This window comes from Yarrowia lipolytica, chromosome 1F, assembly GCF_001761485.1.
Source record: "Yarrowia lipolytica chromosome 1F, complete sequence".
Taxonomy (NCBI): Eukaryota; Fungi; Ascomycota; class Dipodascomycetes; order Dipodascales; genus Yarrowia; species Yarrowia lipolytica.
In genome coordinates this window covers 98,435-116,046 of record NC_090775.1, presented here as the reverse complement: position 1 = coordinate 116,046, position 17,612 = coordinate 98,435, and the positions used below count along the sequence as shown (strand labels likewise).

At 47.3% G+C, this 17,612-nt stretch overlaps 6 protein-coding genes across 6 annotated transcripts; 4 read left to right on the top strand and 2 right to left on the bottom strand.

Annotated features, from left to right (window-relative positions):
• Positions 1 to 256: 256 nt before the first annotated feature.
• YALI1_F01157g (uncharacterized protein) lies at positions 257 to 628 on the top strand (the record flags this gene model as incomplete). Its single annotated transcript, XM_504832.3, has 1 exon — positions 257 to 628. One exon carries the CDS (start codon positions 257 to 259, stop codon positions 626 to 628), a length of 372 nt encoding a protein of 123 aa, XP_504832.3.
• Positions 629 to 1,486: 858 nt separating this feature from the next.
• On the bottom strand, positions 1,487 to 2,797 carry YALI1_F01132g (uncharacterized protein; the record flags this gene model as incomplete). The annotated part of the gene is made up of 1 exon (XM_504831.3): positions 1,487 to 2,797. One exon carries the CDS (start codon positions 2,795 to 2,797, stop codon positions 1,487 to 1,489), a length of 1,311 nt encoding a protein of 436 aa, XP_504831.3.
• A 5,393-nt stretch (positions 2,798 to 8,190) lies between these two features.
• YALI1_F01078g (uncharacterized protein) lies at positions 8,191 to 8,943 on the top strand (the record flags this gene model as incomplete). The annotated part of the gene is made up of 1 exon (XM_504830.3): positions 8,191 to 8,943. One exon carries the CDS (start codon positions 8,191 to 8,193, stop codon positions 8,941 to 8,943), a length of 753 nt encoding a protein of 250 aa, XP_504830.1.
• A 2,454-nt stretch (positions 8,944 to 11,397) lies between these two features.
• Positions 11,398 to 12,621, bottom strand: YALI1_F01034g (uncharacterized protein; the record flags this gene model as incomplete). Its single annotated transcript, XM_504829.2, has 1 exon — positions 11,398 to 12,621. The coding sequence occupies one exon, from the start codon at positions 12,619 to 12,621 to the stop codon at positions 11,398 to 11,400; it is 1,224 nt and encodes a 407-aa protein (XP_504829.2).
• Positions 12,622 to 14,016: 1,395 nt separating this feature from the next.
• YALI1_F01020g (uncharacterized protein) lies at positions 14,017 to 15,288 on the top strand (the record flags this gene model as incomplete). The annotated part of the gene is made up of 1 exon (XM_504828.3): positions 14,017 to 15,288. One exon carries the CDS (start codon positions 14,017 to 14,019, stop codon positions 15,286 to 15,288), a length of 1,272 nt encoding a protein of 423 aa, XP_504828.3.
• A 1,119-nt stretch (positions 15,289 to 16,407) lies between these two features.
• On the top strand, positions 16,408 to 17,607 carry YALI1_F00996g (uncharacterized protein; the record flags this gene model as incomplete). Its single annotated transcript, XM_504827.3, has 1 exon — positions 16,408 to 17,607. The coding sequence occupies one exon, from the start codon at positions 16,408 to 16,410 to the stop codon at positions 17,605 to 17,607; it is 1,200 nt and encodes a 399-aa protein (XP_504827.3).
• Between the last annotated feature and the right edge of the window lie 5 nt (positions 17,608 to 17,612).

The window sequence follows — 17,612 nt, the reverse complement described above, 5'->3', positions numbered from 1 at the left end:
TTGGATCAAGTGGAACAGAAATGGGTCTGGCTGGCTCTTTTCTTGATCCTGTGGATCAAGAAAAGTGTGCAGTACATACTGTACTGTCCAAGGCTCTTCGGAAGTACTGGATCCCATCTAGAACAGCGTCAGCGGCTGAGAAGCCACTTTTCAAGAGCTCTATACGCTTCCAACAGCTATCAAGAGACCAATTTTGGTTCTTCAGCAGACAGAAACTTTTCAACTACAATTGTCTCTCGTTCCACTACTTATCGCGATGCTCGATTACGAAGCCATTCCAGGCACCATTTCTTTCGTGGACAGCTCGCAATCTGACATTGTTCTCCACCCTACTCCCTCATGTCACCCCGATCATCCTCTCAACCGGTCCTACCGACGTAAACTACGAATGTTCAGCATGGTCACGTATACCGTTGCAGTGACAGTCCCCTCTGCCTCCATATACTCGGTTCTCACCTCCATCTCTCATAGCACAGGTCTCCCTCTGGCGACTCTCAACCAGGGAACAAGCTACATGTTTCTCTTGTTTGACCTGGGTTGTAGTATTTCGCAACCTCTTTCTCATCAGTTTGGCAAACGACCCGTCCACCTGGTTGCAGTGCTAGGAACCGCCCTCATTCAGTTGTGAGCTCCCAATGAGACTTCTTCGGGGCAGTGGATCGGCTCCAAATTCGTTCAGAGGTTTCCGGGAGACTCTGTCGAGTCTTTTGGTGAGTACTGGAGAGACCCTGCTGAGCTTCACCCGAGACATCCCCGCGAAGGATCATAGGGAGAGAAATAGAGATTAATGGCAGCTTCGATTGCGGTGAAATACTGCTACCCTTATCGTTTCTTCATTTCTTTAATATTTTACAACAATTTTATACCTTTCCTTCGCAGGCTGAAGACAGTTGTCTGGGAGCGAAAACATTTGTTAAAATAATTAATAATAATAACAAAAGAATTAAAAAAAAAAGACAAAAGGGGGGGGGGGGGGGGGGGGGGGGGGGGGGGGGGAAAGGGGGGAAAGAAAAAAAAGAGAAAAAAGAGAAAAAAAAAAGAAAGTATGTGGTAGGTATACCTGTCTGAGATACCCTACACGAAAAGTTCTTGTGATTGCCAGCATGCCAGAACCCATCGTATTGGATCACGAAGACCTTATGAACAGAGTCGGATTCGAACAGACATTTTCCATTCTAGAACTCACCTACAGCGACACAACGTGTATTGGAGAATACAAGTCGTGAAGACGAATTATAAAGCAATAAATAGTCATTAATCATTATATACAACAACCACACTGCGATACAGTATATGAAGCTGCCATATTAGCCTTGAACATTTCTACGTCAAAGGCTATTTTCCTACACGTAAGCGCGCCTTCCAAATTACTCCGAGAGCGCCTTCAAGATTATTCCGCGAGCGCCTTCAAGATTATCCCGACAACGCCTTTCAAACGACTTATTCCGAATTGTAGAGGACACACTCGGCTATGTCTCGTGTCTCGTTAGAACCACACCAACGGATAACTCACATCCCCTACCGCGTGAACCGGAGGCCCAACTCTCCTCTGGACATCCCGCTCAGTCGCCGCATCCATCTCATTCGAAGGAGGAGCGTTCGCCTGGGCAAGAATGTTGCTGGCCTGCGCATGCGTACCTCGCTCAAAATGCTCTTCGGGCTGCAATAGACCTCTCTTGATAAGGTAAAGCTTCAGAGCATGCTCGCTGTCCTGATACGTCGGGAGCACATTGTCCTCATGGACCCAGTCGTCGTGACACAGACAGGGCGTCGAGGAAATTGTCGAGGTGGCTGTAGTCGATGTGGAGTCGATTCGCTCGAGGTCGGACTCGGAAATGGACGATCTGCAGGAGCTCGACTCCGAACTAGATCCTCCAGAAGAGTCAGCCTCAGCATCCATGTTGCACTCGCTCGAGCACACGACACAGGACATGTAAGGAGGAGGCAAACAGCTCTTTACCATGTGTTCGAATCTGATGTTTGACAGCAGTTTCAGGAAGGAGGAGGCTCGTGCGTGGGTGGAGAAGGGCACGGTGAGAAAGTTGGTGCCTTCGTACGCGACAAAGAAATAAGGCTTCTTGGACAGTTGCGGGTGGCTCCAGTAGTCGTAATCCACGTCACAGACGGCCATGCACACCACCTTCATACAGTCGAGGTTGTCGATATGCACGTAGAAGCCCTTGTGGCCGGCCTTTTGGGGTACAAAAATGAGCCGTTCAGTGGTGATCCAAACCGATCCCGTCTCGGTGTCGTTGGTGAGATAGCTGACCGCGGCTTCGGGAGGCGCATAAGTGGGCAGTAAGTTTTTGAGCAGCGACAGGTTGAACCGTGGAGCTGCTTGTGTGATTGTGTGTGTTGCTAGGGAGGAGGCAGGAGCATCAGAAGTTATTGGTCGGATGGTGCTGGAAGTTGGGGTTGTGGTGTTGGAGGCTCGGTGGGTTCCGGCGGTTGTTGGTCTAGGGGTGTCTGTTCTGAGCGACATTTCTCTTGCTCCTGAGGCATCTGGCACTGATTCGGACGCCCATTTTTTGAGTCCCTTTTTCAGCGAGGCGACAAACCGGTCGCGTTCGGATCCCCCGGGGTTCTTTTTGGCCTGTTGGTGTCGTTCTCGCTGCCGTTTTTCCTCCCGTTGGCGCTCCTTCTCCTGCCTGAGCTTGTCCTGCTCCAACTGACGCTGTTGGTGCAGCCGGATGATCGATTGGCGGTATCCGGACGACTTTGACGAGAACTTTTGCAGTAGCAGCTCGTTAGGCAGCAGAATGGGGGTTTCGCCTCCCACGGGAACTGGTGCGAGCATGTGGATGTTGTGAGTGTGTGGGGTGGCAAGTGTGGGGTGGCAAGTGTAGGGGTGAGACTTTGTCGTATATGGTCTTTAGTTGTGGTGCGGGGGGATTGGTCAAGTGGGTCAGGTCTCGGGAGTTTCTGCGTTTGTGTTTGTGGCTGACTTTGTCCGTGTCTGTCCGTGTCTGTCCGTGTCTGTCCGTGTCTGTCCGTTTCTGTCTGTGTGGTGTCGCTGCTGCCACTACCTGACGGATGATGCCTGGGGCTCCTCTTGGATCCTGCCGCTAATATATATTTCTTGCTTCCTGCAGCGTCAGATAGACACAAGGTGTGCGATTGACATGCGGGGAACCAGATGCCGGGCTGGAGGTTAAAGGCCCACAGGCTTTTCGCTCTGGGTTCAATTTTATTTGTTATTATTGGCATGATTAGCCCATTTCGGCGTGACGAGGAGACATAATACGGGCGGACGGGGACCGGTGGCGGTCGGCTGGAGCCCGGGCGGAGGGACATGAGCATCCACAGGACTTTGTCGAGCGTCTTTTGCGCCCATTCACACCAATGTTGTGCAGAGTTGTTTCACAGCCCTGCCTCACGCCTCAACTCAAAAAGGAGGGAGAAGGAGAGAGGAAGAGAGGAAAAAAAAAGACCAAAGAAGAAAGGACCACCCTTAATCCTAGGGCAATTTTTACCGTCCTAAAATACACCCCTGATCAAGTGCAAGTGGGTCAAATGGGCAGGAGTGGGAGCGGTGGACGACACTACTTTGGAGCAGCACTCAGCCAGGGCCGTGACACAATCCCCTCAAGGATCAAAAAATAGTCAACCATGAGCAGTCCTGGATCCATTTCCCTTTCTCGTTCCCCAGCATGGTTGGTTGTGCGCCTCAAACGCCGCCATGCCGGAACCACAGCGACTCGGTGCAGTCGGAACCCATCCCAAGCCACCATTCATGTGCGATAAGAGCTATGTTTCCTTGCTGGGAAGTTTTGTGCGGAAAATTGCATTTTTTCTGCTGCAAATATCCCGGTGGGTCCACCGTCACTATCGAATCACCAATACCAAATCACACTATCAAAACACACTATCAAATATAAGTGGTGCCAAGAGACCTATCCAGTAGCACGGAGTCATGAGACGAAGACAGATACGACAACACACAGCTGAGATCATGTGTCACGAGTCGCGAGTCACAAGTCGCGCGTCACGAGTCACGTGCCACACCACAAATCACGTGCCTCAGCACAATCATGTGCCATGTCGTACTCTTGTCATCTGCCATCTGCCTCTCCCTCACTCGGCAAAACCTCCCTGCTATGCGGCTGGTCTCAAAACAAACTCCATCGAAAAACCCTCAGCCGTATCCAACAAATATTCTTATTTGATTACAATACGAGGACCTCCAGTCGCTGTCAGCTCGACTCAGGTACCCCCAAGGTCCCCAAACGAATCCAAGACTCCGAGCTGGCCATTTTCGACGCAATCTGAACACAGAAACAACCAACTTATGACACATTCCCCCGTGTTGGAGTCACTGAAGACATGCTCCACTCACCTCTCGCCAAGAGTCTGCGAACCGTAATCCGGCATTTGGTGCGGCGTTTGGTGCGCGAAATATGTATACCTGTGAACAGAATGAAGAGATAAGAGAAGAGAAGAGACTTTGGTTTGGTTTGGTTTGATTTGGTGTGCCAAAAAGACGGAAACGGGGCGTTGCCACGTATTTATCGGTCACGTGACCGAGCAACCGTATCGAGGGCCCGTTCTTTTCCGTGTGTGTTTCCTTGTTCTCTCTTTTCTCTCTGTCTGTTGCTGGTGAATCGACGACAGGGTAATTTCCCCCATGGTTAATACAAATAAAATTGTACTTAGCATGCCTTTTTGGCTGGAGTGGGTTGGGGTTTGAATACTGTGAATACTACCACGACAGCTTCAATCGACGACTTTGGTACAGTACCAGACCAAGGAGGGCGACCCAGGGATGTTCTTATGATTGTTCAATGCAATGTCTCCTTTTGATGCTCATCTTGACCGCGGTGCGACCCCATCATATAGGTACAGCTTGTAGTGTAAAGTATGAGTAAGTAGTTGTATAATCTGGGAGATTAAAATGTAGCCATTATATTCGTTTCAAGTCTCAAAAACTGGATTCATTTGGTACCATTCAATCGAGATTTTTTCCCTGATTACTATGATATATTTCTTTCTTGGATACGACCTCTGTGGGAGGAGTTGTATTGACTTAGCCAGGACCATAAACTGCGATTAGTCAGCATATATAGGGGCACTGCTGTTTCTGGGACCACGGAATTACGTCGATTAATTCATTTCCGACAGTCCTGAATGTGTTGTTGTCTATTGACGGTGATAAATATGTTGATTACTCACTTCTATGTTTTTTTTCTTTTTTTCTTCTTCTTTTCTTTAATAACAATACATTAAACTCTAGAATATGAGAAGACTACCAGATGTCCTGATAATAGCACACCAGACGCTCGTGCTTGCTCGTTCACAAGAGATTCTAGATTAGTAGATAGCATTTTCTACAATGGGCATCTCGACCAAGCTGGTTCCTCTCATCACTATGTAAGGAATTGGCCCCGTATCACCCTACCGGGTATTACCTTCAACACTATGGGATGATTTTGAACTCACTTATTTGTTTATTTTAATTGAGAAATCCCGAGAAATCCCGAATAAAACCCCAGATCCAAGTCCACACCTTCAATGACCCCAAAACCTTGCAAATACCACCCTTTCCCCCTCTTCAGCTCACATGAACACCAAACTGTGCAGTTTTAGCCGTTCCCTAGTTATCTCCACCCGGGGCAGCAGCACACATGTGCACCTTACAAGTATGTACATACTGTACCCCACTTTCCTCAAACATCTGGCGCAGGCGCGCAGGAGCTGGACATTCCAATTACTGGTTCTTTGCACGGGAACACGTGTTGTTATTGCTGTGATATGTTCTGATGCGAGCAGCTGTTCGTTATTTGCTCCTGAAGCGTGGTGTTGTGTTGTGATGATTAGTCAGAACTGACGTCATGGAGAAGAGGGGGAGAGAGTGACTATGGTCGAGTTTGAGTATCATGAGAGTGTGAAGAATGTTACTGAGGACTTGTCTGATAAATCTTCAAGGAGGATTGGTTTTAGAGGGGCTAGTGGAAGATGGACAGAGAGTAGATCCTTGTGAAAGATGGACAGAGTATAGTCTCTAGAATGATCCATACCAGGGAACGAGTCTTGAATTGCTGTTATTGTCATTGCCATTGTCATTGTCTTTTTATTGTCATTGCTATTGTTGTTACGGTGATGGTATATCTTCCATATGCTCCTCTGAGGTTTGGTAGAGTTGTAGGGGTGGATTTTATTAGTTGGAATTTTGTTAAAAGCGCCAAGAATAGTTGAAATTATTGTTAAGATAAGTAAGGGATTACAAATGTCCAGAAAACGGTGATAGAACCAGGGTGGCTTTCCTACAAGTTAAATAGCAATCACAAGAGTCCTGGTATTTACCATCAACTATTTTTTTCTCCCCTCTGAACTGTCTGTTCTGGAGACCCAGTGAGATCTGATGGTGTCCTTCGAGAAGATCACGTGACGAACCCCAATAATTTCTGAGCCGCACCACTGGGGGTGGTGTTTTGGGGGGTCTTCGGAAGGGTCTAATTGAGGTATTTTGGGCCCATTTTTTTTTACAAAGCGTTTTTCAGCTCATTTTAAATACAACGAGACTTTTCGTTTTCGAAAAGCAGTAGAATTGAAGGGCTGGCGGGTATTGATAAACCTCATTAAAGCGACGGAGTGTGATTCACGTGAGCTGAGGAGAAGTGTAGAGTCAGAGTATAATGATTGCCGAGTGCTGGAGCCGGTAAAAGTCGGGAGAGGTACCAGATCACGTGACCCCTCCCCTCAGCCCCCATGCAGGTTCTCTGGTGACAGTTGAAGATCTCACTATTTGAGATGGTGTCATGCCGAGAGGATCCACTTGGACGGCTCTAATTGTTGCTTTTTTTGAAAAAGAAAAAATGCAATAATAAAATGCAATAATAAAATAAAATAAAATAATAAATGAATGAATAAGATAAAACAGTAAAAGAGGCTTTTTCCCCTGTCAGTGAAATATACACCACCCCTCAATACCTATCTAATATCTTCACCTTCTGCCGTTTTATCGATCATACGAATTTACCCTTTTTTTAAATGTTTTTTAATCTATTTGGCGGAAAAACTGTGCTGCGGAACTAAGGTGCTGTTGAAATTACGTGCAACTTAAACATGTGCCAGTCCTGTGATAATGGAGGGAATAACGGGAGATATAATTCATAAAACGTCTATATACTTCGTTGATATACAGTCCACACGGAGAATATCCACCATGACTATTTCAATTCGCTCAACCCGGTCCAATTGAACCTCTTTAATCCCACATTGTCAATCCCCACTCCCCGCTTTAGGCCGGATCAATCAGCCCGCCTTTTGTCTGGTCTCCACAATCGAGCCATCATTATTTGGTAGCAATGGCGCCACGAAGGAGGCAGTTGTCGAATGGTCCAGTTCAGCTCGGGCAACACCCCTAGACTCCTCTCTGACAGCTGACGTAAGCCCTTGTACCAATGATGACGTCACCAGAGTTGCACTGGTCGCTCCGCCGACGCCTCCCGGTCACGTGAAATGGGCCCATGGAAAACCAAAGAAGAGTTTCAAACCCTTGCACATCATCTCCAAAACACACGACGCTCTCCAGTGTCTCCAGTCGGTCGCCAAATCGCTGCGAGCAACTTTGGCATGCATAATAGATGCAATTATGATGCCTTAGAGATGGAGGCGTGGGATGAGGGGGAGGGGTCTCAACGGGGCGATTGAGTAGAGGTATTGGAATATGAGTGGTATCGGCGTGTTCTCCTCGCTGGGGGGATTCAAACCGTGCACTTTTCACCGCCGCATCTCCACTTTTCGTCGTTTCAGATGGACCTCTCTTTGAAGTCAGCAACTTTATCGTAACTTTGTTTGTCAGAGAATCGGGCAGAACGGGCAGAGGTTGTGGGGCGATTTTTCGACCGAATAAAAACGAGAGTAATCGTAAAAAACCAAGAATAAAAATCTCTACATTCAATTGATCATATCGATACCAAAAAGGGGTGTATTTTATGAACAATTGAACAATAATTAACAGTATATTTTTTATAATTTTTCTAAATACCATTCTTCTCTGCATACTGACCTGCACCTACCAGTTACAAGTAGCTCATGTCTGTCTCTCAATATATTCACTTTGCCCTTCGATAATCTTCTCTGCATTAGAATTGCTTGCTGTTTGTATCCATAACTCGTGTATATATAGTCCGGCTCGCCCGGCCTTGGTTCTCTCTCTCTATCACCACCTACCAACCACCACTTATCACAATGTCTTTCCCCAAGCGAGCTCTGATTGCTGTTACCGACTACAACGGCCCCTTCTACCCCGACGGATCCAAGACGGGACTCTTCTTCTCTGAGGCCTACGAGCCGTTCGAGGTGTTCCAGAAGGCCGGCTTCGACGTGCAGTTTGTGTCCGAGGACGGCAAGTATGGCTACGACGCCCATTCGCTGGACCCCAAGTTTGCCACCGAGGAGCAGCTCGATGCCCAGAAGAACCCCCAGTCGCAATACAACCTGGTTCTGGATGGCATTCTGCCCGCGTCGGAGATTGACGCCTCCAACTACAGCGTTTTCTTTGCTGCCGGCGGCCACGGCGCCATTTTCGACTTTGTCAACGCCCCCGTTCTGGGAAAGATTGCCGCAGACATCTACGCTGCTGGCGGCATTGTCTCTGCCGTTTGCCACGGCCCCGCCATCTTCGCCTCCATCAAGAACGAGGAGGGCCAGCCCATTGTGGCCGGCAAGGTGATTACCGGTTTCACCGCCGAGGGTGAGAAGGAGATGGGTGTTTCCGAGGCCATTACCAAGCACGGCAAGAAGCTGGTGCCCGAGATCGCCAAGGAGGCCGGTGCCGAGTACCGGGCCCCTCCCACCCCCTTCCAGGACTTTTCCATCACCGACGATCGAATTGTCACCGGAGCCAACCCCGCCTCTGCCAACTCCACCGCCGAGAAGGTGGTTCAGCTGTTTGATGCCATTGATGCTCCCACCCAGTCCGGAGCTTCTGTTCTGAAATAGACGGAGACGGAGACGGAGTGAAGTCGGTGTTCAAGTCGGCGCTCAAGTCGGCTGGAGTGTCGACATGTATTTAATGAAAATGATGATTTGAATGACGTCTGAACTGGAATGTAGATTGCAAGCTGAACGAGAGCTGATTACATAATAAATCACTGCGAGGGGGACTGAATCTATGAATCGATCAGGAGACAGAATAATAATCGTCTTAGTACTAATATCCACCCGCTATCATGATCTTGAATTTAAACCATTTTCAGGATCGAACTGGGTCGATAGTTGTCTCCGCTCAGAATGCCTCAGTTGACCCAACTGCTCTACCTTGGAGTGGTGATAATGCAGTATAGGAGAGATGGTTATGGCGATATCTAGGAGGTATTGCAGTATCGAAAAATAAAAAAATAAAAAATAAAAAACCGAAGCGTCGACGAACCAACTGACACGCGACTGGCAATGCAAATCGAAACGATTTATAAGTGTATGATTCATTGAGCGCCAATAACCCGGCTTCCTAGGTATATAGCTGTAATGAATCATTAGAATAAATAAAATAATACCGGTTTTGACCGATATGTCACCATGCTATTCAAAACAGGGATTTTTCACGACAGGTACAGAGCTGCTACAACTAGAACAGCTACGAGTACCACTGGTGGCATCGGATACTACCTGTATTTATTCAAAGACCCAAAAATATTGTAAAAACTTGTCCAATAGTTGCTCCAAGACCTACTACAAGTAGTACAAGTTCTTGTACTCAGAACTTCACCATTTCCAACTGGCTGTTATTTCTCTTCAATTAATTCACCCAAAAAATGGCTCAGGCCAAACACCAATTCAAGCAGAACATGGCACTGTGAGCCGTAGTCATGTCTAAATCAATCAGTGAAAAATAAAATCACATTTTAATCAGATATGCTTTATTTCACATATTAAAACCACAATGTTCTCTTTACTGAGACCAAGACCATAAGCTGAATCCAGGACTAGTAGAGATGAGTTGTGACGACTGTGGAGAAGGAACAATCTAGCTATCAACTGATTGATGTCCGTCTTGCCACCGTCGTAACAATCAAAGGACCGATTAGATGGACCTCAACTGGTTGGTAATCACAGGTAAGAGGGACCAGAAAAGAGGTGCGTTTCAACAGAGACCGTAGATGCTAGGATTAGAAGAGCAGTTTTTTGCGATTCAGGGGCAGCAAACTGAGCCAGACAGAATCAAACGGACACGTGGGATAATTGAAGTCACGTGATCTGGATTTCTTGGAAGTACATTGATCGAATCACGTGATCTGAATACCTTGGAAGTACATTGATGGAGTCACGTAATCTGGGAGTGAGTCGACGATAGTTGCAATGGATGACTCAATTGACTGGAAGAGACGAGGAGAAAAGTGTGCTCATGTTGTAAATATTTATATTTAGACAATTTTGGACTTCAAACTGACCATATAGGTCTGTAACGGGACTTATCCACTGTGTTGTAGTGGAAGGATTTCCAAGTATTTTTAACTGTATTTAATAAGACATTTCCTAATTTCTAAGCTACTTTAAGAACTTATCAACATATTTTCTAACTATTTGAATTGATTTTGTTTAAAATAGAGAATAAACGCATATATTCAATCTGCTCACTAGTCTATCAAACCTGTGTAGAATCAATATTATGGAGATAAAAAAGTGGATCAAAGTAATAATATAAGTGCCAGATTTCAATTAATACTACTTTTATTGCCTTTTACTACTTATATCGATCAGCAGACGACGACTATTTTCGACTCAAATTAATGATTCACTCTTCAGTTGGGTTATCAAGTAAATTTAGTTGGAGTTATCTGGTACTGTACCGATTGAACTAGCCAAAAAATGAAATAAAAATGTATTATGTTAGTATAAAAACGGCCTGGAAATATTGGCCTGGAAATATTGGCCTGGAAATATTGGCCTGGCTTTTGAAGTTATTGCCGTTGTAACACTTGTTTTCTATCTATTTCATAAAGCCGATTAGAACCTCCAGTTTAAATCTGCGTCGAAATGGAACACTACTCAATCATTCTCGGAGACATCCAAAACTGCACCAGTAGCTGACAATATGAAGGCTGCTTCAAGTCATATTTGACAGGATACAATGACAAATTCGTGCTTCATAGGTTTACTTTGTTCTTCTCCAGATACTGTAACAATATCTAAACCCTGGGATACAGAATCTTAACAATGATTTTAACAATTTTGTAAATATGGTAACTATTTAAACAAAATATCGACGTTTCAATATTATTATGTTATAACAAATAAAATAAAAAAAATACAAAAAACTAACGTTAAGTAATTGATTCGGCTTCGCGCGTCATACCCTATTGAACTCAACTTGTCCATTTGTCGATCTATATGATTAGTATACACGCACTTATGGCGAGATGGAGACCAAGTGTATCTAACAGAGTACATACTATACTACTCGCCCTCCAGCCACTCTCCAAACCTCTCCAGCCTCTCCTCATCTTCCTCATCACCTCCCCGATCCTTAGTCTTTCTCCACTTGGTCTCGTCATAATCAATGTATGCCTCGAGTTTCTGGCCACCAAAGAAGCGACCGTTCATCTTCTCCACGCACTCCGCGGCATCGGAAGCTCTTTCAAACTTGACGGTCACCACTCCGTCGGGCTCCAGGTCGTATAAAGTCACGTTTGTGACTGTTCCGATAGCTCCACAACCGTTATAAATATCTTCCTTGATGTCCATTTCGGCATCCACGTCATCCTGGAGCTCCTGAATGGTAAATACCCGTTTGAGAGTGACCACCTTGGACGACTTTTCACGAGACTCCGTCTTGACTCGTTTGACCTCCTCCTCATCCCAATCGTTGAGCCTTTGCTGCAATTGAGTGTACTTCCTCTTGGCCTTGGCCTTGGCTTCTTCGGAGTAATTGGGACCGGAATTCGTCTCTTGCTTCTTATTGTCGCTACTGCCCTTTTCCTTGTCGAAAACTGCCGGCTGGACATTCAGAGTGACCATTGTGTCGCCAACGTAAACTGGCTGATTGTGCAGCATATCCACCGCCAATTTCACGCTTTCGGGCTTGAAAAAAACCACCAGACCGTCGCCCTTGCCCTTGCCCTGCTCATCGACATAAACCCGAGCCTTCTTCTTGCCAGTGTAAACATCTTCGGCCAACACTCCGTACTTTTGGAAAATGTCCACCAGCTCATCGTTGGTAGCAGTTGAAGGAAGCCCACTGACATAGATGGCCTTCTGAGGAGGCTTGTCGCCCTTCTGCTGAGCCTTTTTCGCATTCCGTCGCTCCTCAATTACCTCTTTGCGCCTCTTTTTGAGCTGCTCCTGAACCGCCTTCTTGTCCGAAACCGGCTGGTTTTTGCCCGTATCCCTCCCACTCGGTTCCGCCTTCGCAGTCGCAGTTGTGTCCGTCGTCTCCCCAGCAACCAGAGCCGCTTCCAACTCGTCTCCCTTATCCTCCACCTCCTCCTCCTTGTCCTCCTCCTCCTCCTCTATCAACCGCCAGCCTCTAGTCACATGGTCAAACTCGAACATGGTCCCATCTTCCTCCTTCTCATACAGATACGTGCCCTTGATCGTCGAGTATGTCACGTGATCGGGGTCTCCACCGGCGGGCGGTAACGGGGCAATTGCCGCGATTTCCGCCAATTGGTTGTCTGACATGTTGGAGTGAATTAGTATCGTGTAATTGTCGAGCTTGGAATTCCATATTGGTGGGCGATTTTAGGTTTCAGATTAAGAGATATGAATTGATTTGGGAAAAAAATTAAATGAAAAAACAAAAAAAAATCCTTGATTTAATGAATTGATGTATTTGTATTTTTGTATATTTGTATTTTTCTCCATTTTTATTGACCTTTGGTATTTTTTTATTTCTTTATTTCTTTTGTGGTTTTTTTTAAAAATACATTTTTAATTTTTAATTTTTAAATTTTTAATTTTTATAAATTTATTTCATTCAGCCTAAAGCAACAACCAAAAGCCAGACTATTTTGTGCTCATTTCCAGGTGAATTGAACTGATCTGGGAAAACGAAAAGAAATATTAAAACAAAAAATTCATTGAAATGGCGGAAAATCGAACTGGTGAACAATTTTCCACCACCACTCTTAACCTAACCCATACTCACCCACCCACCTTAGTCAGCCGTAGTTTTAAGTTCGCCTGATGAAAGTGCTTTTCTTTCACCTCAAGACCCTCAACCCTAGTCTTTGATCACATCCGTTTTACGGTGAGTATGGCGCGGCACCGCGCTCGGAGATGGGCCACGTGACGTCTCCGGTGTCGGTCTGTGTGTGTTGATTTCGCTCTTTTCTGCCTCTTTGTGTTTGGATCAACAACGATGAAATGTCCCCAATGTGAGGAGGTAGAGAGCGGCAGAGAGTGAGGCACAGACACGGTGGTAGGACGACGAGAGCGGTGAGAGACGCAGGTTATGTTGTTGGCTGGTGGATGGAGCTGTTGGCTGGTTGCTGGAGCTGTTTGCTGCTTCTGTCTGCTGTTGACTGTGTGTGTTCTATCATGATGTTGTTGCTGTGACTATGTGGTGACTTTGATGTGACTAATGCTGACATGAATTCAGTGAATGTTGGCCACCGGATCTGTTGGTGCTGATTTAGGGCTGTCATACGTGTTCATTTGGCCCTTTCGGGTGTTGATTCAGTTCATTACAGACCATCTTGGTCTCCCACCTACCGCCAGTCCCACGAATACACGCATACGCAGTTGTCAGGCTGACTGCAGAGAGAAAAGATACAGCAACTCACAGGTCAAAGAGAAGACACGTCATTAGCGGATAGTGCTCGTCAGGCAACACTCAACGTACAGCATCCAACAGACAGCACTCGACAGATCACCGCAGACATCATCATATCGCTAGTGAGCTGGCGACAGACCCACATCTGTGATCCCAATACTGCATCTCCACTACAGATCTGCTGCTGTCATACACAAAAGCTGGTCTCTTGCACCCAGTCTGACGAGCAATAGTGTCTTTTTCCCGTCTTACGACCTCGCCTGCGATCCGCACTTGCACTTTTCTTCACCTCGCTAACCCAGATGTCCCCCACCGCTGAACAGATTGCATGGCTGTTTGTGTCGCAGTACTTTAAGCGACTGCACTCGGACCCCAGCGAGCTGCACCACTTTTACGACGTCGATGCGAAGCTGCTGCACGGCAAGGAGCAGGACGACACCGCCGCGATCTCTGGCACAGAGAGCATCCAGGAGCGGATTAGCCAGCTGCACACCAAGGGCTGCAAGACGCTCATCTCGTGCCTGGACGCCATGGAGGGCCCCAACAAGTCCATTCTGATCCAGATCATCGGCCAGATGTCGTCCACCGACGATGGCGTGCCTCAGAAGTTTGTGCAGTCCGTTGTTCTCGAAAGCAAGAGCGGCACCAACTACTCCATCTACAGCGACGTGTTCCGGTTCCTGAAGGATGACGACGAAGAGGTGGCCAAGGAGGATGTCAAGGAGGAGCCTAAGGAGGACGTCAAGGAGGAGCCCAAGAAGGAGGTTGAGGCGAAGAAGGAGCCAAAGAAGGAGGAGCCCAAGAAGGAGGAGACCAAGAAGGAGGAGCCCAAGAAGGAGGAGGCCCTCAAGAAGGAGGAGCCCAAGAAGGATGAGCCCAAGAAGGAGGCTCCTGTTGCTGCTCCTGTTGCTACTCCGGCCACTCCTGTTGCCGCCTCTTCTTCTTCCGCTGCTTCCGCTGCTCCTGAGACCAAGGAGGAGCCCAAGAAGGAGACAGCTGCTGCCGCCCCCCCTGCTGCAGCCACCTCCGCCCCCGCTGAGCCTACCAAGCCCTCGGGACCTATCTCTTGGGCTGCCCGAGCCCGGTCTTCTGACAAGCCTGCTCCCGCGGGCTCTGCTACCCCCGCCGAGACCCCCTCGCCCGTGGCTGCCGCTGCTGTAGCCAAAAAGGAGCCTTCCAGCTCTCCCACTGTTGCGGCCGCAACCACGTCCTCCGCCTCCTCGGCCGCCGGCAACCGAAAGGGAACCTTCCACTCGGCATACATCAAGGGCGTGGACGGCAACACAGACTTGGCGGTCGTGGAGGCCGCGCTCAAGAAGATTGGCAACGGCATCTCACACTTCGAGGTGACCAAGTCCAGGAACAGCGTTTTTGTCGACTTCAACGACGCCCAGACGCTGCGAAAGGCTCTGGAGCTGCGGGAGCTCAAGGTCGGCGATCTGACCATCATCATCGACGAGCGAAAGCGCCGAAAGCCCGGCTCTGGCTCTGGAACCAGCAACGGTGGCGGTAGCGGAAGCGGCTCGTCCGGAAACAGAGACTCTAACAAGCGTCAGGGAACCAAGCGACGTTAAATAGATTGTAAATACACGGCCCTGGAGGAGTTCATTGCACAATGTTTTCTTTTCCATAGTCGTGAGGCTTAGTCGTGTGAATCGCGCGGCTGTTAGCTGCCTCCCGGGGTTGTCCGAGCCCCCATGGCAAGGATACGTATCACGTCTTTCTTGAGAGACGTGTATAGGTTAATACAGTAAAAATTCACTGTTGTATTTGGAGAGAGTAGTAGTAGAAAATGTTCCTATAGAATGTTCAGTTCAAGTTACTGATTTGATGGTTTTATTTTAAAATTATTTTGTAACACATTTGAACTCTATAGATTTTCCAAGTACTTATAAGTATATTTCCAACTAATTACACTTATAGCTGGGTATATATAACTCTGATATCTCGAAACAATCGTACTGAAAGGGGTGATTATTTGTCGATATTTGTTGAAAAACAAAGTATTGGTTTTTCAATTGTATACTTTTTATGTCTGTGGGAGTTTTGGATCGTTGGAATGGCACCCCCAGCCAACTTTTTTATTTAAGTATTCACTAAGTAGACTCAACTAAAGTTGTTAGTTAAAAGTGTTGAAATTTACCGTCCTCGATGTAGTTGATAGGGTCTATCGAATATCTTGAGATTTCTAATAAGTATTTATTGGAGATATTTGAACAAATTAAAATCTCTTCCAGATGTCTAGCAGCTTTCTAGCACGAATTTTGTGTGCGTCATGTCTGATTTTCCACATAACAAGATGATGCGGCTGAAACTGAGCTTAAAGACTTTGGGGGAATCTTGGGGGGCTCGGAGGGTTGTATTATGGGTACAAAAGGGATATGTATTTTTTACCACGAGTGGATTTATATCTCATATGAAATAAATCTCGGCCAGGCCTTGTTTTTCTGGCCTTTTTGGTCATTTTTTGTGCTATTCGAGAGCTCATGGATTGGGCAAGGCTTTTGCACTTGATGTGCATGCATGCACTTGTAAGGCGAAGCATTTCACTACACCATCACCAGTGTGAAACGCCAATCTGAACGTCGACCTGAAACATCGACCTGAAATAGCACCGATTATACCCAAGCCCGATCAACTGTTGATTGGGTCTTTCTCATACCCCTCCGTCCCATTGCCAACACCCCATTGTCATGCTCCCGTCGGAACTGGTTCAGCTCATCGCTAGTCATCTGGACATGGCGTCGATCGTCTCTTTGTCTCAAACGAGCTCGTCATGGAGATATGCGGTTTCCGAGGACGTTTTCCGCTCCCGAATGAGCTCCCTATGTCCGTGGTTCGAGCCCCAGACGAGCCAATACAAGACCTGGAAAGAGTGTGCTCTGGAGTTCGTTTGGAGAGTTAGCAGAAAGACGTTTGCGCCATGGTTAAAGTATAGACCTGGAGATGGCCTTGACGATGGTGAATTCAACTTCAGCAAGAGTTTGACCCCAGATCAGTCGTCCCAACTCCTGCGAATATCCCTCTCACCATCGCAACCCTCCGTGTACACCAGCAAGTACGGAATCCAAGTCTCCTTTGCCAACGTGGACGTCTGGAGTGCTCCGGACTTCCAGGAGATTCTGTCCCTGCCTCAACTGCTGGCTGTTCTGGTCATCTACCAGGACGTGACTACCATGATCAGAGGAATTCTTGTGGTCAAGTACCGAAACTCGCCTGGTCTGGAGCCCGACGTGAACACATCTCTTCCAGTGTGTCAAAAGTATCGCCTGCTGACGTCTGGATCGCACCTGTTTCTCCATATCATTGACGAAATTGAACCAGAGGGAGATATCCACTATGGGGAGTTTTTCCACGTGACCGGAGGAGGACTCAGGCTGCTGTTCACGTGTCAAAAGCCGGTGGTGTGTTTCAACGGTCTCTTTTACTTTTTCTCCAGGCGAAAGCTCAATTGCGTTCAGGTATGTCTCAATGGTTCGGAGGCTGGGACGGATACAACATCGAAAAGAGGTCCAGAACCACCTACCACTGTTATCTACAGCCGCTCCACGCGCCCCCTCAAAATCAAGTACTGCCTGTATATAGGCTGTGACGGCTACGCTTTTCTGGGCACCCGGGACCGAAACAAGCAGCTGATGTGGAACATGTTCACCAACGAAATCTTTCCTCTGACTCACCAACTGTCTCAACCTCAGCGATTCGGATTCCATGCCGCCAAATACGCCTGTGACGATGTGACTCCGTTTTACAACGTGTCGGCTCCCGGAATCAACTGTCTCGACGCTGAAGATGCCGAGGCGTCGGGAGAGGAGCCGGAACCGCCGGTGATGAAGGCGTTTGCTTTGTTTGTGTCGTTGCAAGGGTTGGAGGCAAGACAGGATCTTGTGTGGTAGTGGGA